This window comes from Cebus imitator, unplaced genomic scaffold (assembly GCF_001604975.1).
Source record: "Cebus imitator isolate Cc_AM_T3 unplaced genomic scaffold, Cebus_imitator-1.0 Scaffold33, whole genome shotgun sequence".
Classification (NCBI taxonomy): domain Eukaryota; kingdom Metazoa; phylum Chordata; class Mammalia; order Primates; family Cebidae; genus Cebus; species Cebus imitator.
Genome location: NW_016107348.1, coordinates 3406749 through 3421542, shown reverse-complemented (window position 1 = coordinate 3421542; position 14794 = coordinate 3406749). Strand labels below are relative to the sequence as shown.

Sequence of the window (14794 nt, the reverse complement as noted above, 5' to 3'; positions counted from 1 at the left end):
CCTGAGTAGCTGGGATTACAGGCACGCACCACCATGCCCAGCTAATTTTTTGTATTTTTAGTAGAGACGGGGTTTCACCATGTTGACCAGGATGGTCTCGATCTCTTGACCTCGTGATCCGCCCACCTCGGCCTTCCCAAAGTGCTGGGATTACAGGCTTGAGCCACCGCGCCCGGCCAATGTTGAATAACTTGATAGAATTCTGAACAAAACAAAGTACAACATTCCTTTGATTTAAATGATTTAATTTTAAGTGTATCTTAAGCTGTACTAAGAATATTTTGCAGAGTAGAGACAGGGCACAGGCTCAGAAATTATAGGGGTTTTGCCTGTAAACCCAGCACGTTGGGAGGCTGAGGCAGGTGGGTCACTTGAGGTTGGAATTTCAAGACCAGCCTGACCAATATGGGTGAAACCCAGTCTCTACCAGAAAATACAAGAATTATCCGGGCATGATGGCAAGCACTTGTAGTCCCAGCTACTAAGAAGGTTGAGGTGGGAGAATCGCTTGAACCTGGAAGGCGGAGGTTGCAGTGAGCTGAGATCACATCACTGCACTCCAGCCTGGGCAACAGAATAAGACCCTGTCTTGAAAAACAAAACATAAAAAAAATTATAGGTTTTTGTTCCCCCATTTACTTAATGCTGGTAAATTAAGTAAATGCTTACCAGAACATTCAAAACTTGCGTGGGGCCTGAGAAAATTCATTCTGCTTGATACTCTCTTACACATTGTGGAATGTCTAATATACCTGGCCCTGGCCCATGAAATGACAGTGGCACTGTCAGTCATTGTGAGAAAACAAAAATGCCCTTTAAAATTTCCACAGAGCTCATTAGGAAGGCGATACTTTGATGAGAGACAATTCCCCACAGATCTGTCTCATTTCTGCATGGCTCATGAGCAGAGCCACTGACGGGCTTTATTCTGAACTGTCTTTTCAAGGATAATTGTATAGCAAACAGCTTTGGGACACGGAAAGAGTGGACCCATTGGAGCAAAAGGTGAGCATGTTTGTCGCTTGTTGGAAAAGGTTCAGGCCTCCTAAGCCTGGGTTTCTTTCCTCCACTGTGGCCCACTGCATGGGCATCTTCTGCACTCTTCATGCTGCTTGAGGAATTGAGGCCTAGGATCTGGGGTAGCAAAATGCAGATACTCTGGCTCCTGCTATTCCTGCAGTAAAGCCCTCTGTCTGTGAGCCAAGAGTCATGTCTTCTGCAGCGTCCGTGAACCCGTGGCAGGCTAACATGCTAGCTTGTAAACTGGAGAAAAATCTCGGTTCCTTCATAGTTCCTCATATCTACTCCACTGAAAATCCCCAGAACTATATGCTGACTCTCAAATCTATCTGCACCCTCTTCCTGACCTTTCCCTGAACTCCAGACTTTTATCACCAACAACGGCCATCAGTACTTAAACATCACTAAGGCATCTCAAACTTTTTATTTTTTATCACTCTTAATATTCTGAACATCTCAAATTTTAAATGCCCCAAGTAAACTCCTAGTTTTTTCCCAAAATTCTTTTCTCTCCAAGGGTATGCCTTTTATGAAAGTTGTCACTGTTCCTTACCAGCTCCTAAATTGTAGGTATTGGGTCTTGTCTTTGCGGCTCGGACAGCTCCTAATGGCATGGTAGATGACACAAGCTGTGGCTAACGAAATGAGCTCAGCCTATCTCTGTGCAAGCTGGAAGCAGTTTTTCTTACCTCAGGCCCTACAAACCTGCCCTGTGGAACTCATTTTCTTCGCTCCTGGACTAAAACCTCAGTCACTCAGATAACAAAGGTCCGTTCCAGAATAGTCATCAAATAATTCATCCCAACTCAAAGTACTCTCTAAACTATAAACATCTGTCCAACTTCAAACTCCCCTCCCCCTTGTTGGGCTGCTTCAGGCTAAGGAGGCTGCAGAGGTTGGAGGTGGCTGTGGCAGGGCCTTGGTCAGCTTCTCTCTTCCTGTCATCACCTCCTACCCACTCTGTAACTGCCCTCTCTTACCCTGATCCCCCGGGACCCAGGGAGGAGAGACTGGGGAAAGAGCACAGTCCTCTGTGGCTGATGCATTTGTTCATGTCCTGTGAGTCATCTCTCTCCAGAGGTGTCTCTGTGGCTGCTGCAGAGATGCTGAGATCCAGCACTGAGGCACCCTTGAGGTCTACAACACCCTTCTCCCACATAGTGAAATAGAAGGTGGGCCTTCTTCTCCCCCCCTAACTCCAAAGGCCCCTTCTATCCCTCCAGGGTGTCTTCTGGGGGAAGAACCCGCGAAGAAGATCCCAATGCTGCCAGATTCCCTGGGGTTCACATGTATGCCCTGCAGACAACTGACACCGCCCTTCTCCTATCAGTGGGTGTGTGTCCAGCTCCCACTCTGAGCCTCTCCTCCCTCTGACCAGGCAGGCACAGCCCCACATGAGGGGCAGACACAGCCTCTCGGTTCCTCAGACCCCAAAGAACACACACCTGCTCTCCACAGAGCATCCCTGAAGCCTTCTTCATGTGGCTGAAGGGCAGATGTGGGTACCCCTCATCTTTCCCACTATCAGGGGAAGGGTGGGCTACAGAGAAGGCACAGGACACCGACAGTTCTCAGCAGACAAGGCCCCCTTGTCAATCTCTTGCCAACTTCTATTCCTTGCATGAGCTGAAGCTGGGAATGACCACAGGCTGATGGCGGCACTGACTCTCACCTCCATTTCAAACTCCTGCAAAGGCGCTCCAGCATCACCCCTTGGAATGACAGTGGGACTTCCCACCAATACTTTTGTTACTAGCTTCTGCTGAAACTCAGAGACAAGAAGATTGGCTACTGTGAAGATCTTATTTCAAATGTTTGTTGAAATGAATACCAAAAATAGAGAATGACAAGCTACAGCTCCAAAGAAGGTCTGCTCCCGAGCCATGCCCAGAAGACCAGTGCTGCCAAGAACAGAGCATTTGATGAATTCTTAAGCAGCTTGCTGGGAGCATCTTCAGACTGGGGAAGCAGGGAAAGAAATGTCTTTGAAAAAAGAGTGACTTGAGGATGTGGATGTGGCAGGACACTCACACCACCTGGGAGGTTGTAACAAGGAGGGGAACAGTGGGGGCATTCAGCCTGGGGGTCCAGTCCAGAACTCATTCTCCCCCAGAACTCATTCTCCCCAGGACACCGAGGTCCTTTTATGACAAAAAGGAACTTCCCCTGCTGGGAGTTGCCTTTGGCAATCCCAAACCTCCTTATTTAAATATTAGCACTTCTCAACTTCTATCTCCAAGTGTATTATTTAAAAATAAATAAATAAATGTCTGTATTGATCCCCACTCTTCTTTTTGCCCCAAAATTCCATATCCCAGTAGAAAGTCTCAGAGATCTGCTTCTTACCAGCTTAAGAACTAGAATAAAGAAGGAGAAACAGAAATAGATGTGAGAGACACTAACCACCATTATTTGAGCACATATGATGATCCACTTCCCTGCCTATTACCATACAAATCATTTGACCTTTGCAATTCTTCTGAGGAGTGGATGGACAGAGCTTCATTTAACTTATAGGGAAAATGAGGCTCAGATTGATTTAGAGATTTTCCCATGAAAACACAGATGGAAGAAACAGGGTGGGTACAACTTGCTTCTCTCAGAACATTCCCTGGACTTTCCTGCCAGTGCATACATACACTGTATGTTTCAACTAAAGGGCCACTTTTTTTTTTTTCTGACATAGGGTCTTGCTCCACCACCCAGGCTGGTGTGCAGTGGTGTGATCATGGCTCAACCTCAACCTTCTGGGCTCAAGTGATCCTCCCACCTCAGCCTTCTGAGTAGCTGGGACTACAGGCATGCATCACCACACTTGCCTGGCTCATTATTTATTTATTTTTTGTAGAGAAAGGGTCTCGCTATGTTGCCCAGTTGGCCTCAAACTCCTGGGCTCAAGTCATCCTCCTGCCCCAGCCTCCCAAATTGCCGAGATTACAGGTGAGAGCCACTGCACCAGACCTCCATTATTCTTAAAAGAGCAACTGTCCCCTAACTCCTGCATCTGGCCGCTCAGATGACTCCAAGGTGGGAACAAGCGTATCGTCCTGTGTCAGTTGGAACTTTGTACCTCTTTTATGACATGTCATAGTCTTCTCCCAGTGTGGCCTCCTGTGTACATCTTACTTCCTCTCCTAGAATGTGAAATCCTTAAGAGCAGTTACAGTGTCTTATTCAACTGGGTATGACCCAAAGAATTTCAGAGAAGCATTACAGAATTTTCTTGCTCACAGACACATGTTTGTTGCATGAGATACACAGAGGCATTGCAAAAGGTGAAATATCAGATACGCTGGTACCACAGCCCCTTGTTTGCAGCTCAGATGAACTAGATCTGAAGGTTCGCTGTCACCAAAAGCAAACGCTGGTCAATTGCCAGAGGGCATCTACCCCATCCTGGCTTCTGCTTCAAAGTTTCTCCTAAGTCCCAGCCGCAGGTCTCTTGATCTTTCCCTATTTGCTCATTAAAGTTAATTGGGGACATGAAAAGATCCAGAACCAAATATTTCATTAAGGCCAGGTCTTAATGCAGCAACTGCAGACAAAACAGGTAAAAATAGGGCAGAGATTCTGAGTAAGAGACCAGCAAATGTGACACCTGTTTAAACCTCAGGCTCTCTGTTCATGGACTGATATCTTCGGTCAGCTTGGGGGATGCTGAGAATATCAAGGGAAGACAATTATGTCTCTTTATAGAAATATTTTAAAAATTAAAGGAGCTCCCCAGTTCTCCTTCTTGAGGTATTACAGAAATAACAGGCCGGGCACAGTGGCTCACACCTGTAATCCCAGCACTTTGGGAGGCCGAGGCGGGCTGATCACTTCAGGTCAGGAGTTTGAGACCCCGCTGGACAGTATGGTGAAACCCCATCTCTAGTATATATACAAAAATTAGTCAGGTGTGGTGGCACACACTTGTAGTCCCAGCTATTTGGGAGGCTGAGGCAGAAGAATCAGTTGAACCCAGGAGGTAGAGGTTGCAGTGAGCCGAGATCACTCCACTGCACTCCAGCCTAGGCAACAGAGTGAGAACCTGAAGAGAACAAAGAAAGAAAGAGAGAAAGTGAGAAAGAAAGAAAAGAAAAAGACAAGAAGAGAAAAGAAGAGAAGGAAGGAAGGAAGAAAGAAAGGAAGAAAGAAGGAAAGACAATTTCTGTAAAAAGTCCGGTCTACAGTCCTGAGAAGGGACTAAGATACCAATTATTAATATCAACCACCATTTTCTGAGTTTTTATGAGGATTGCAGTAGTATTTTTACATAAATTATGTCTTCTAATCCATACAGTAACAGTAACCCTCTGAAGTGAGAGAGGTTAAGCTACTGGACTGAGCTCTTATAACTACTGAATGGCAGAAAACATGGCAAAGGTGAGGTTCCAACCATGGCAGAGTAGTCCTAGAGTCCGTCCCACCAACCACCACCTCACACTGTTCCTTCTTTTTTTTTTTGAGATGGAATGTCTCTGTCTGTCACTCGGGCAGGAGTGCAGTGGTACGATCTTGGCTCACTGCAACCTCCAGCTCCCAGGTTCAAGCTATTCTCCTGCCTCAGCTCCTGAGTAGCTGGGATTACAGGCAGGTGCCCACCACCATGCCTGGCTAATGTTTGTATTTTTAGTAGAGATGGGATTTCACCATGTTGGCCAGGCTGGTCTTGAACTCCTGATCTCAAGTGATCCACCCGCCTCGGCCTCCCAAAGTGCTGGGATTATAGGCTTGAGCCACCACGCCTGGCTACCCTGTTGCTTCTTAGGGTATCTCAAAATGTTCTTGTCTTTCTTAACATGGAGAAAACACACTAGCCAATAACTGCTGCATTTGGTAGTGCTGCTCTGTGTGAGATGCCAGTGAGGTAAGGACTTGATGTTAACTAAATCTCGTAAATATACGTAATTCATTTATTTGAGGAGCAAAAGAGTAGAGGCTTCACACAAACTATTGGTGCTATGAGAAACCAAGGATGTCTGTGCCTGTTACGTGCCTATATGGTATGTCAAGGTTCTTAAGATCCAATGGGATTGTTTGTAAAGTTTTACAAAGCTGGAGCTGGAGGAGTGAGAAAGGCTGAAAACATAGGACATCTCAGGCTTCTCTAACCTTCAATTCTAACACACTTATCTTTGTTTTAGGGGAAATTTTAATTCTAGTAAATGTACGTTACTCATTCCTACAGAATTCTTTTTAAAGGAAGAACTGGGGTCCAAAATATATCAGTAAGTCTAAATACATTAATGATCACAATAAATTTAAGTATCTTAAGTTTCTTTGTCAAAGTAACACAGATTTTCTGAATAGCCTCAACTATAGTGTAAAACTAGTATTTAAAAGACAGATTCTTAAACTGAAGTGGCACAAAAAGGCTGAAAAATAGGCACTAAAATATACTAGGTAAATAATAAAAGAAAGCACATGCTGTAATGCTAATATCTGACAAAAGAAAATGAGATGAGAAGCATTAACAATTAAGAGTGACAAAGATATTTTCTTTCAATTGTATTCAATTCACCAAAAAAATATAAGTTATGAATCTTAATGCATTGACAATGTGGCATTTTATTTATACGTATATAAATATAAGCATTAAATAAATGCTGATAGAAATAAAGAGAAATAATACAGAGCCATGGTCAAAGAACGTAATAATATATTCATTTCAGAAATAAGGATATCATATATAAAATTAATAAATATTATTTTTAAATTAATTTTGAAGATTTGAATTAATTATTTTGAAGATTTGAATACTGCTCAAGGAATATTTATTAAGGAAAAAATACATTCCCCTGCTCCCTACCACCCTGCCCAAAGCAGAAATAACATCAACATAGAAAGAATGGTAAAAGGAAACAAAACAATTTATTTGGAAATTAAGACATTCTTCTAGGTAACTTTTGTGTTAAAGAAAAAGTAAAAATAAAAATGGAAAAACTAATAAGAAGTGAATGGTAACGCCATATATCAGAGGCTCTAGATTACAGCCAGAGTAGAACCAGAAGAAAAAGAAAATCTCTTCCAAACCCTCCAGGGACTATGATTAAGGGGTGGCTGAGCTAGTTGCCCTTATAGGTTCCCCTAACATTGCCAATTCCCCTGAGCCTTCAGACTTTTTAAACTAGAGTGGCACTATCCAATACAGTAGCCACTAGCCCTATGTGCTAAATTTAAATTAATTAAAATAAAATAAAATTCAGTGTCTTAGTTGTTCTGGCCACATTTTAAGTACTCAGTAGCCACAGGTGGCTAGAAGTTATTGCATTGGACAGCACACACCATACAAATTCATCGTAGAAATCGAAAGTTCTGTTTGGCAGTGCTTCTCTAGTGTTTACCAGGAACTTCCAAAACGTCAATTCCACTGACTGCAGGCCACCGACGGGCCAACCTAGCAAACTATACATGCTACTTCTATTTGCTCAAGCCAACACATCAGATTCAGAATCTCAGGGAAGAAAACTCATATTGATAAATGTAGCTCAGTCAGATCTTCAGTTTTACTTTGCATGGTCAAACAGCTTTAGGGTTCATTCACATCCATCCTCCCCAAACTCTGGCCTAAACTGGTTGGTAACGTCTCATAATTATTTTAGTGTATCGGTTTCCTCTCCCACTTCAGACCAGGTCTTGTACATCCTTATTTGGGATCTACTCTTGTTGTGGTCCTGGAGGTAATTAGGGAAGTGGGAGTGGATCCTATAGAGATCAGCATCCCATGGGGCTGACATTCTCCCAGGCATAGTCATTGAAAGGTGTTTATACAGAGGAAGGTGTTCTTTATGGTGGGAAGGGGGGTTTCCTCAATTAAAAAAAGAGGTCATAGAGGATTAAGGAGTTCAAAGTTTTCAGCCTGTCCAGGCACGGTGGCTTACGCCTGTAATCCCAGAACTTTTGGGAGGCTGACTCAGGTGGATTACCTGAAGTCAGGAGTTCGAGACCAGACTGGCCAACATGGTGAAACCCCGTCTCTACTAAAAATACAAAAACTAGCTAAGCATGGTGGTGCGGGCCTGTAGTCTCAGCTACTCACGAGGCTGAGGTGGGAGGATCTCTTGAGCCTGGGAGGGAGAGGTTGCAGTGAACTGAGATTGTGTCACTGTACCCCAGCCTGGGTGTCAGAGTGAGACCTTGTCTCAAAAAAACATAAAACAAAGTTTTTAGCCTCACCTGTTTCTCCCTCTCATATCTCAGGATGTCATTCCTTCTCCCACTAGAGCACTTAATTTAGTCTTAGAGACTGGCATGGACAAGCATTTGATTGGCTCTGCCACTGTACAAGCCATATAATACAGCACTTGATGTAATCATTGCCATATCTGCCATGCAACCAGAAGAAATGAGGGATTCCTTCAAAGCTGGCATAAAAGTGTTTTCATTTTCCACCCATCTTCTGAATGGAGAATTTAAGGCCTTCAATTTTTCTTTTCACTCTGTATACTCCCTTGGACAGCACTGTCCAATACAACTTTCTGCAGTGATAAACGTGTTCTCTACCTGTGCTGGCCTAGAATATAGCAGTCACTAGCCACATGCGGTTTTTGAGTAATTGAAATGTGGCTCATGTGACAGAAGAACTGAATTTTAAATTTTATTTAGTTTCAATTAATCTTAATTTTAATGTAAATAGACACATGTAGTTAGTGGCTACCAGACACATATATCTAGGGCACCAAAAGGAGTTAGCTGACCCAAAATTTGTGTAATCATTATTGTCACCATCGTACCAATTTTTCAAAACCACTTCCTCTCCCAACCCCCTGCCCTCACTTGCACTTCCGTCCATGCAATGATGGTGTAATTGTGATGCCTCCATAACTTAGAGATGAAATGCTTCCTTTTCCCTGGCAAGGAGGGTTATCCATGTATTTTTCAAGTGTGAGAGCAACCTCGTCCCAGAATTCTCTCTTGAGGGCCACTCTTGAGGCCACCCTTGATGTCTGTTACTCTATCAATCATTGACCCAGAATTGCACACTCAAATGGGGTAAAACTCTTAAGTGTTAACTAAAGGAGCCATTTAAAACGATCTTGGCAGGGATGCTAACATACCCAATGGTTAGCAACAGTGAAGAGCCATTAACCACACCTACGCACAGGGAAGCTGCTGACCAGACCTGAGGGTTAGCTCTAGCTACAGGAGCTGGCCTCCTGCTGGAGCTGGGGCCCTCTGTAGGTGATGCAAACATTCTCTGTACTCAGCAGAGAGGCTACCTGGGAACGGCTACATCAGACCCACCCTCCTTTGGCTCACCACCCTCCTTCTTTCTTCCTGTGCCTTCCTTTAACAAACCCAAGCAGAAACCAGAGTGTGAAGAAGGTTGTCACTGCCATCCGTCAAGTGCAGCCTCCAGAGGCATAGAGGGTGGGTAAGGGTGGAGGGTGGTTCTAGAGTAGCAAACAAAACATTTCTCTGTTTATGCTATTAGAGTAGCCCACCCATGTTTGAACTATTAAGAAAAAAGTCTGGACAGATGAGGCCTGGACTCTGACCTTGTGTCGATTCCCCATAGAAATGCCACCCGTGAGTTTCTGATGAAGGCAGCTGGTTTTCCGTCGCCTGGAGCTGTTTCCTAATGAGACAAAATGAATTATAAACATTAATGATGACAAATACGGTGAGGAAAACTTAAGCAACCAAAGTGGGACAAATTAAAAAGGTGATTTTGAAAGAATCTTTAGTAAAGATTCTTATAGTAAAACATAGTAATGGGTAGTTTTCTTTTTTCTTATTATAGTTTAAGTTCTGGGGTACATGTGCAGTTCGTGCAGGATTGCTACATAGGTATTCACATGCCATGGTGGTCTGCTGCCTCCATCCCCAGTAATGGGAAGTTTTCTATGACATGTCCAGAGATGATTCCTTATACCTTCCCCACAAACAAATCTTCTTATTAAAATCCTCTAAAATGCATTCTACACATCACTCGGCATGACACTCTCTAATTCCAAATAATTCTTTCACATAGGCTTGTATATTTAGTGTGTATGTGTACTACACTTTTAGTGATACTGTCATCTCTGTGAGGACAAGATTATGTCATCACCGTTAGTAAATTCATCTTTACTGGATTCCTGAGGACCTTCTTGCTCACTGGAGCATTTCATGACGCTAGACACAGTGGTAAAGGCTGTGCTTGGGGCCCCATGGGGCCCCTTGGGACTACAGGATGGTGCTTTGGGGAGACAGGCGTGGGGGGAGTCTCACTATGGAGTAGAAGGGCCTCCTTGGCTCCTTTGGTCAGTCTGAGTTTCCCCAACAAAACAGCTTTCCTGGTACGCTGTGTTCAGGCTCTGGAGCTGCCTGGCAGTTCTGCTAATCATTCACCACCTTTGGCTTCTTTCTCAGCTACTGTGGGCAGTGTCTGGTTTGAGATGGGTGATTACTATCTTCAAAGTCCTGAGATTAGGATGTTCGTGGTTAAATGAACAACACGTAGCCTTGATGCCTGGCCAAGGAGGGAGACTGGACACCACAGATAGAAGTTTATTTGGGGCTATTTATTCTGCATCCATTTCATTTTAAGCCTCAAACATTTGGTGTTCTAGTGCACACTTCTGCCCTCCTCCTCCTCTGACTGTGGACACCCCTGTTCCAGTTGTCAGGGGTTAAATAGGGTATATTTTGAGTTCAAATGATTCTCCTGCCTCAGCCTCCCGAGTAGCTGGGATTACAGGCAGCTGCTACCATGCCCAGCTAGTTTTTGTGTTTTTAATAGAGATGGGGTTTCATCATGTTGGCTAGGCTGGTCTCGAAATCCTGACCTCAAGATCTGCCTGCCCTGGCCTCCCAAAGTGGTGGGATTATAGGCTTGAGCCACTGCGCCCGGCCAAGTAAGGAGTCTTAAAGGATGCATGAGGGTTTGTGAGTAACCTAGGCCTTCTCTGCATAATCTCCGTGCTCAGGCACCTCTCTCCTCCTATTCTGAGCATTGAACAGGGGCAGAAGGAAGCAAGTCATTAGAGAAAGGGACAAGTATGACCAGAAGGTCCTCAAGGACCCCAAAACAGAACTCCTGAGACCAGAAATTCCCACAGGTGCATCCTAAAAAATATTTATTTTTATACTTTGGCAGAACTCAATTAGTTCCCAGTGTACTAGAATGAAATGCAACAATGAGACCTACCTCACTAAAAACCTAGGCTCCTATCCAGAATTTTCCATTCTGTGGGAGCAGTGGGCAGAAGGAGATGATAAAAGTAGGTAGAACTTAGCTCTGTATATATAGCCCAAAACTCCAGGGGCCTGTGAGGGAGAGGAGGGCAGAGAGGTCCTGAGTATTGTTCACTCTTCAGTCAGACAGACCTCTATTCCATGGGGAAGTTCATTGGCCATTTTTACCCAGAGGTATTTCTTTTCACTTACGGACTATATCAGGCCACAGTGGTCTCCAAGGCCATGATACTCAAAGGCTGTCTCCTGTATCCTTTGTGCCCTCCCAGGAATAAGCAAAGATGTGCCAGGTGTGGAAAATAGCCTATGGAGGATTCCTGAAGATAATGACAGGCTCTCTCTTAACATTGTATGTGTCTAGACGGCGGGATGGTGCTGATGAGAAAGCAGATGCTATCAAAGTTCATGTACCCCAAAGAGTGGCAGCACCTCACCATGTTCATCCTCCTCACTCTCAATGGCTGCGTGGACTTCATGAGCAAGAACGTGCTGCCTCAGAGGCATGTGGGCCTAGAAAAAGGTACCCTGGTCCTGATCATCTATGAGCTCCTGCTGCTGATGGTGTCACATGTTAGAGACTCAGAAGGGCTGGGTGCGGGGCTCGTGCCTGTATTCCCAGCACTTTGGGAGCCTGAGGCGGGCAGATCATGAGGTCAGGGGATCGAGACCAGCCTGGCCAACATGGCGAAACTCCATCTCTACCAAAAATACAAACAAATTATCCCGGCATTGTGGCGCGGGACTACAATCTCAGCTACTCGGAAGGCTGACGCAGAACTGCTTGAATCTGGGAGGTGGAGGTTGCAGTGAGCTGAGATTGTGCCACTGCACTTTAGCCCAGATGACAGAGGGATACTCTGTCTGAGAAAAATAAAAATACTCAGAAGGGGTGGAGCTGCACGTGCACTCTCTGCTCATCCTGGTGGTGTTCCTGCTGTTGCTGGTGTTCACTGCAGAGCTGTGGGCTCCCAACATGTGTCATCTCCAGCTGATGGAGACCTTTCTGATCCTCATGATGGGCTCCTGGCTGATGCAGGCAGGCTTTATTCTATACAGACCTGTCTCTGGCTACCCATGGCAGGACGATGACATCAGTGACATCATGTTTGTCACCACCTTCTTCTGCTGGCATGTGATGATCGATGCCTTGTGCCTGTTGGGAATCTACAGCTTCTCTTCCTTTTGGCATCGTTGTTACACTCCCAGCTTGAAGCTGACGGGGCCCAAGGAAGCTCCGTATTACGCAAGCCCTCCAGGACCCCTCTACAAGTTGCTACAGGAAGTGGAGCAGTCAGAGAAAGAGGACCAGGTCCTCCTTTTTTCAAAGAGCTCCCCTGAGACAGAGTCTATAGTGGCTGGCACATCATCCACCTTGCCTTCCTCCTGTGGGCTTCTCAGCCATAAGCATGGCACCCTTTCTGGTCCCCAGTGAAAGGAATGGCCCTGAAGGACAGTAATTGGCCCCGACTGTTGTCCCTGTATCTGAGCATCAGACTGCTGAGGAGATAGGGAGAGAGAAACCTGAAGCGAGGGCACAGATGGGGTTATGTGGAAGTGGGAGAGGAGGAAGAGACCCAAAGGGGTAGGAAGGTGGTCAAGAAATATCCATAGCAGGAAGAGAACAATCAAAGGGAGGCCTCTGAAAAAAGAGAGTGGAGCCCAGCAGCGATGCCAGCACCAGCTGCCTATCCAGCTTTTACCTAAAGAATAAAGACTTCACAAATCAAGATTGCAATGATGGGTTCATTGTTGGCCAGCTAAGGTGAAATGGCGTAAACAGATGGAGTACCATTCACTTACCCTACCTGACTGAAATAAGAATCTCATATATATTTTTAACTTGGGTGGACTAGCATAGTTTCAGACTCTGCACATAAAGTGAGGATTAAAATTTACATCACAGTTTTTCAAGTCTCCATAATCCAAACTTTCACTAAATGCCACCACACCTCTTACTCCTGACCTCTAATCCAGCCAAAGCAAAGTGTTTTTCTACTTGTTTAACGACCACTAGCCCCAGCAGTAATTTACTAGATCCTGATTTACTGCATCGTACACTTGAGCCTTTCCAGATTACACGCTCTATAAAACCCGTCGGCAGTCACATTTTCACTACACGGTGTCATTTTACACTCAGAAATAAATTTCCTGTACCACTTCCACCAAAAAGTCCTCCTCCAGAAAATTTTCATAAACTCCTTGGGTCTGGAGCTCTTGAGCAACTCATGTATATCTGCATTGCCCATGCTGCTGATACACTCTCCTTCACTCTGTATCTCATATTGCTCCTCTCCAGGAGGTTTTGCCCCACCGACTACAAGGAAGGCTCCTGAACAGCAGGGAATTTACCATATCCTAGTTACCCATTTCCTCTGCATGTTCCAGAATATAATGTTGTCCTCCGCACAGTTCATGCCTAATAAAGTCTCATTTTCTTCCAGCGCCTCCCTTGACAGTCTCTCCTAAATGTAATGTCTCCTTTGTGAACTCTCGGGAGAGGAAGCCAAGGGCTAAGACTGCATCACATAGCAGTGGGTCTGTGTGTAAAATAAGCTCCACTGACCTGTTCAGGGGATTAGTTTACTCTGTGTATCATCCTTCACTGGACCTCTACGAGGTACGCCCTGTTGGCTTTCCAGATGTCTCCGTTTTACATATTAAAAAACTGAAGGCTTCCACAGGTGCCTGTGCCCAAAGACTTGTGGCTGGTCAGAGACAGAACAGGAACATACGCTCTGAAAGTCAAGCCCCTGCTTCTGCTGTCTGGGCTCTCATGACTTCTCTGCAGAGAAAGGTGGAGAAGCGTGACTGATCTGGAAAACAAGATGGGCAGAACGCAGGCGGCAAGAAGCCCCTGTGTGCATGAGTGGAACACTGCAACAATCCCCAGACCTCTTAAAGAGCATGTGCACGTCACACTTTCTGTCTCTATCCTAGGCTGCCCTGGGTAAACAGAGGATGCTGGGCTTCCATACCCCCGCTAACATTTTGGGTACAGGTCAGACTGGAGCTTGAGACAAGACGCATCTAATTCTCCTTGTTTCTTGGGTTATGTCTAATTACTGGGCTCTTTCCCATTATTTATCATCTGGGCTCTCATTTTTTTATTGCCATTCTTGAATACAGTCATGGTAAATAATTCCTTATTGATCTTATCAAGTCATGCATATCTTAGTTCTAAGCTGCTAAGCAAATCTCTGATAATTAGTGAATTTCTCCCAACATAGTATCTCATAAAATATGTCTTGCAGCTAATATACCTACATTTGCAGAAACATATTTAAATTAAATGTACTCCCCTCCAAAAAAAATCCCAAAATGATTTTTAACAAAATTCAGCAAACCCATTGTAAAATATATCTGAGAAAGAAACACTGAGAACAGTGGGGTCCTTTTTTCCCCAGAAGAAAAAAATGAGGATGAAAATTGCTTTGTCAGCTTTCATAGTCCATTATGAAATTAATTCAAGAATTAAAATAGTGTGGTCTAGGAGCAAGCAAGTACCGCAGGTCCATAAATCAATACAGTATAGCTTAAAAGAGGTTCTAGAAACAGAAATATGGAATGTGAGAATTAAATACATATTATAAATGGTTTCTTCAATAAATGT

At 44.5% G+C, this 14794-nt stretch overlaps 2 protein-coding genes across 2 annotated transcripts in view; one reads left to right on the top strand and one right to left on the bottom strand.

The window, feature by feature from the left end:
- RGSL1 (regulator of G protein signaling like 1) overlaps positions 1-14794 on the bottom strand; it is a 129425-nt gene that overhangs the window by 101274 nt on the left and 13357 nt on the right. The window contains exon 3 of the mRNA XM_017524482.2: positions 9504-9583. Coding sequence (XP_017379971.2) covers positions 9504-9583 — 80 coding nt within the window. The remainder of the gene's footprint in view (positions 1-9503; positions 9584-14794) is intronic.
- Positions 10838-13729, top strand: LOC108301340 (transmembrane epididymal protein 1-like). The gene is given in 4 exon segments (XM_017524483.2): positions 10838-11473; positions 11476-11536; positions 11538-11776; positions 12072-13729. Coding segments are annotated over 4 exon segments (993 nt in total). The 5' UTR covers positions 10838-11325; the 3' UTR covers positions 12617-13729.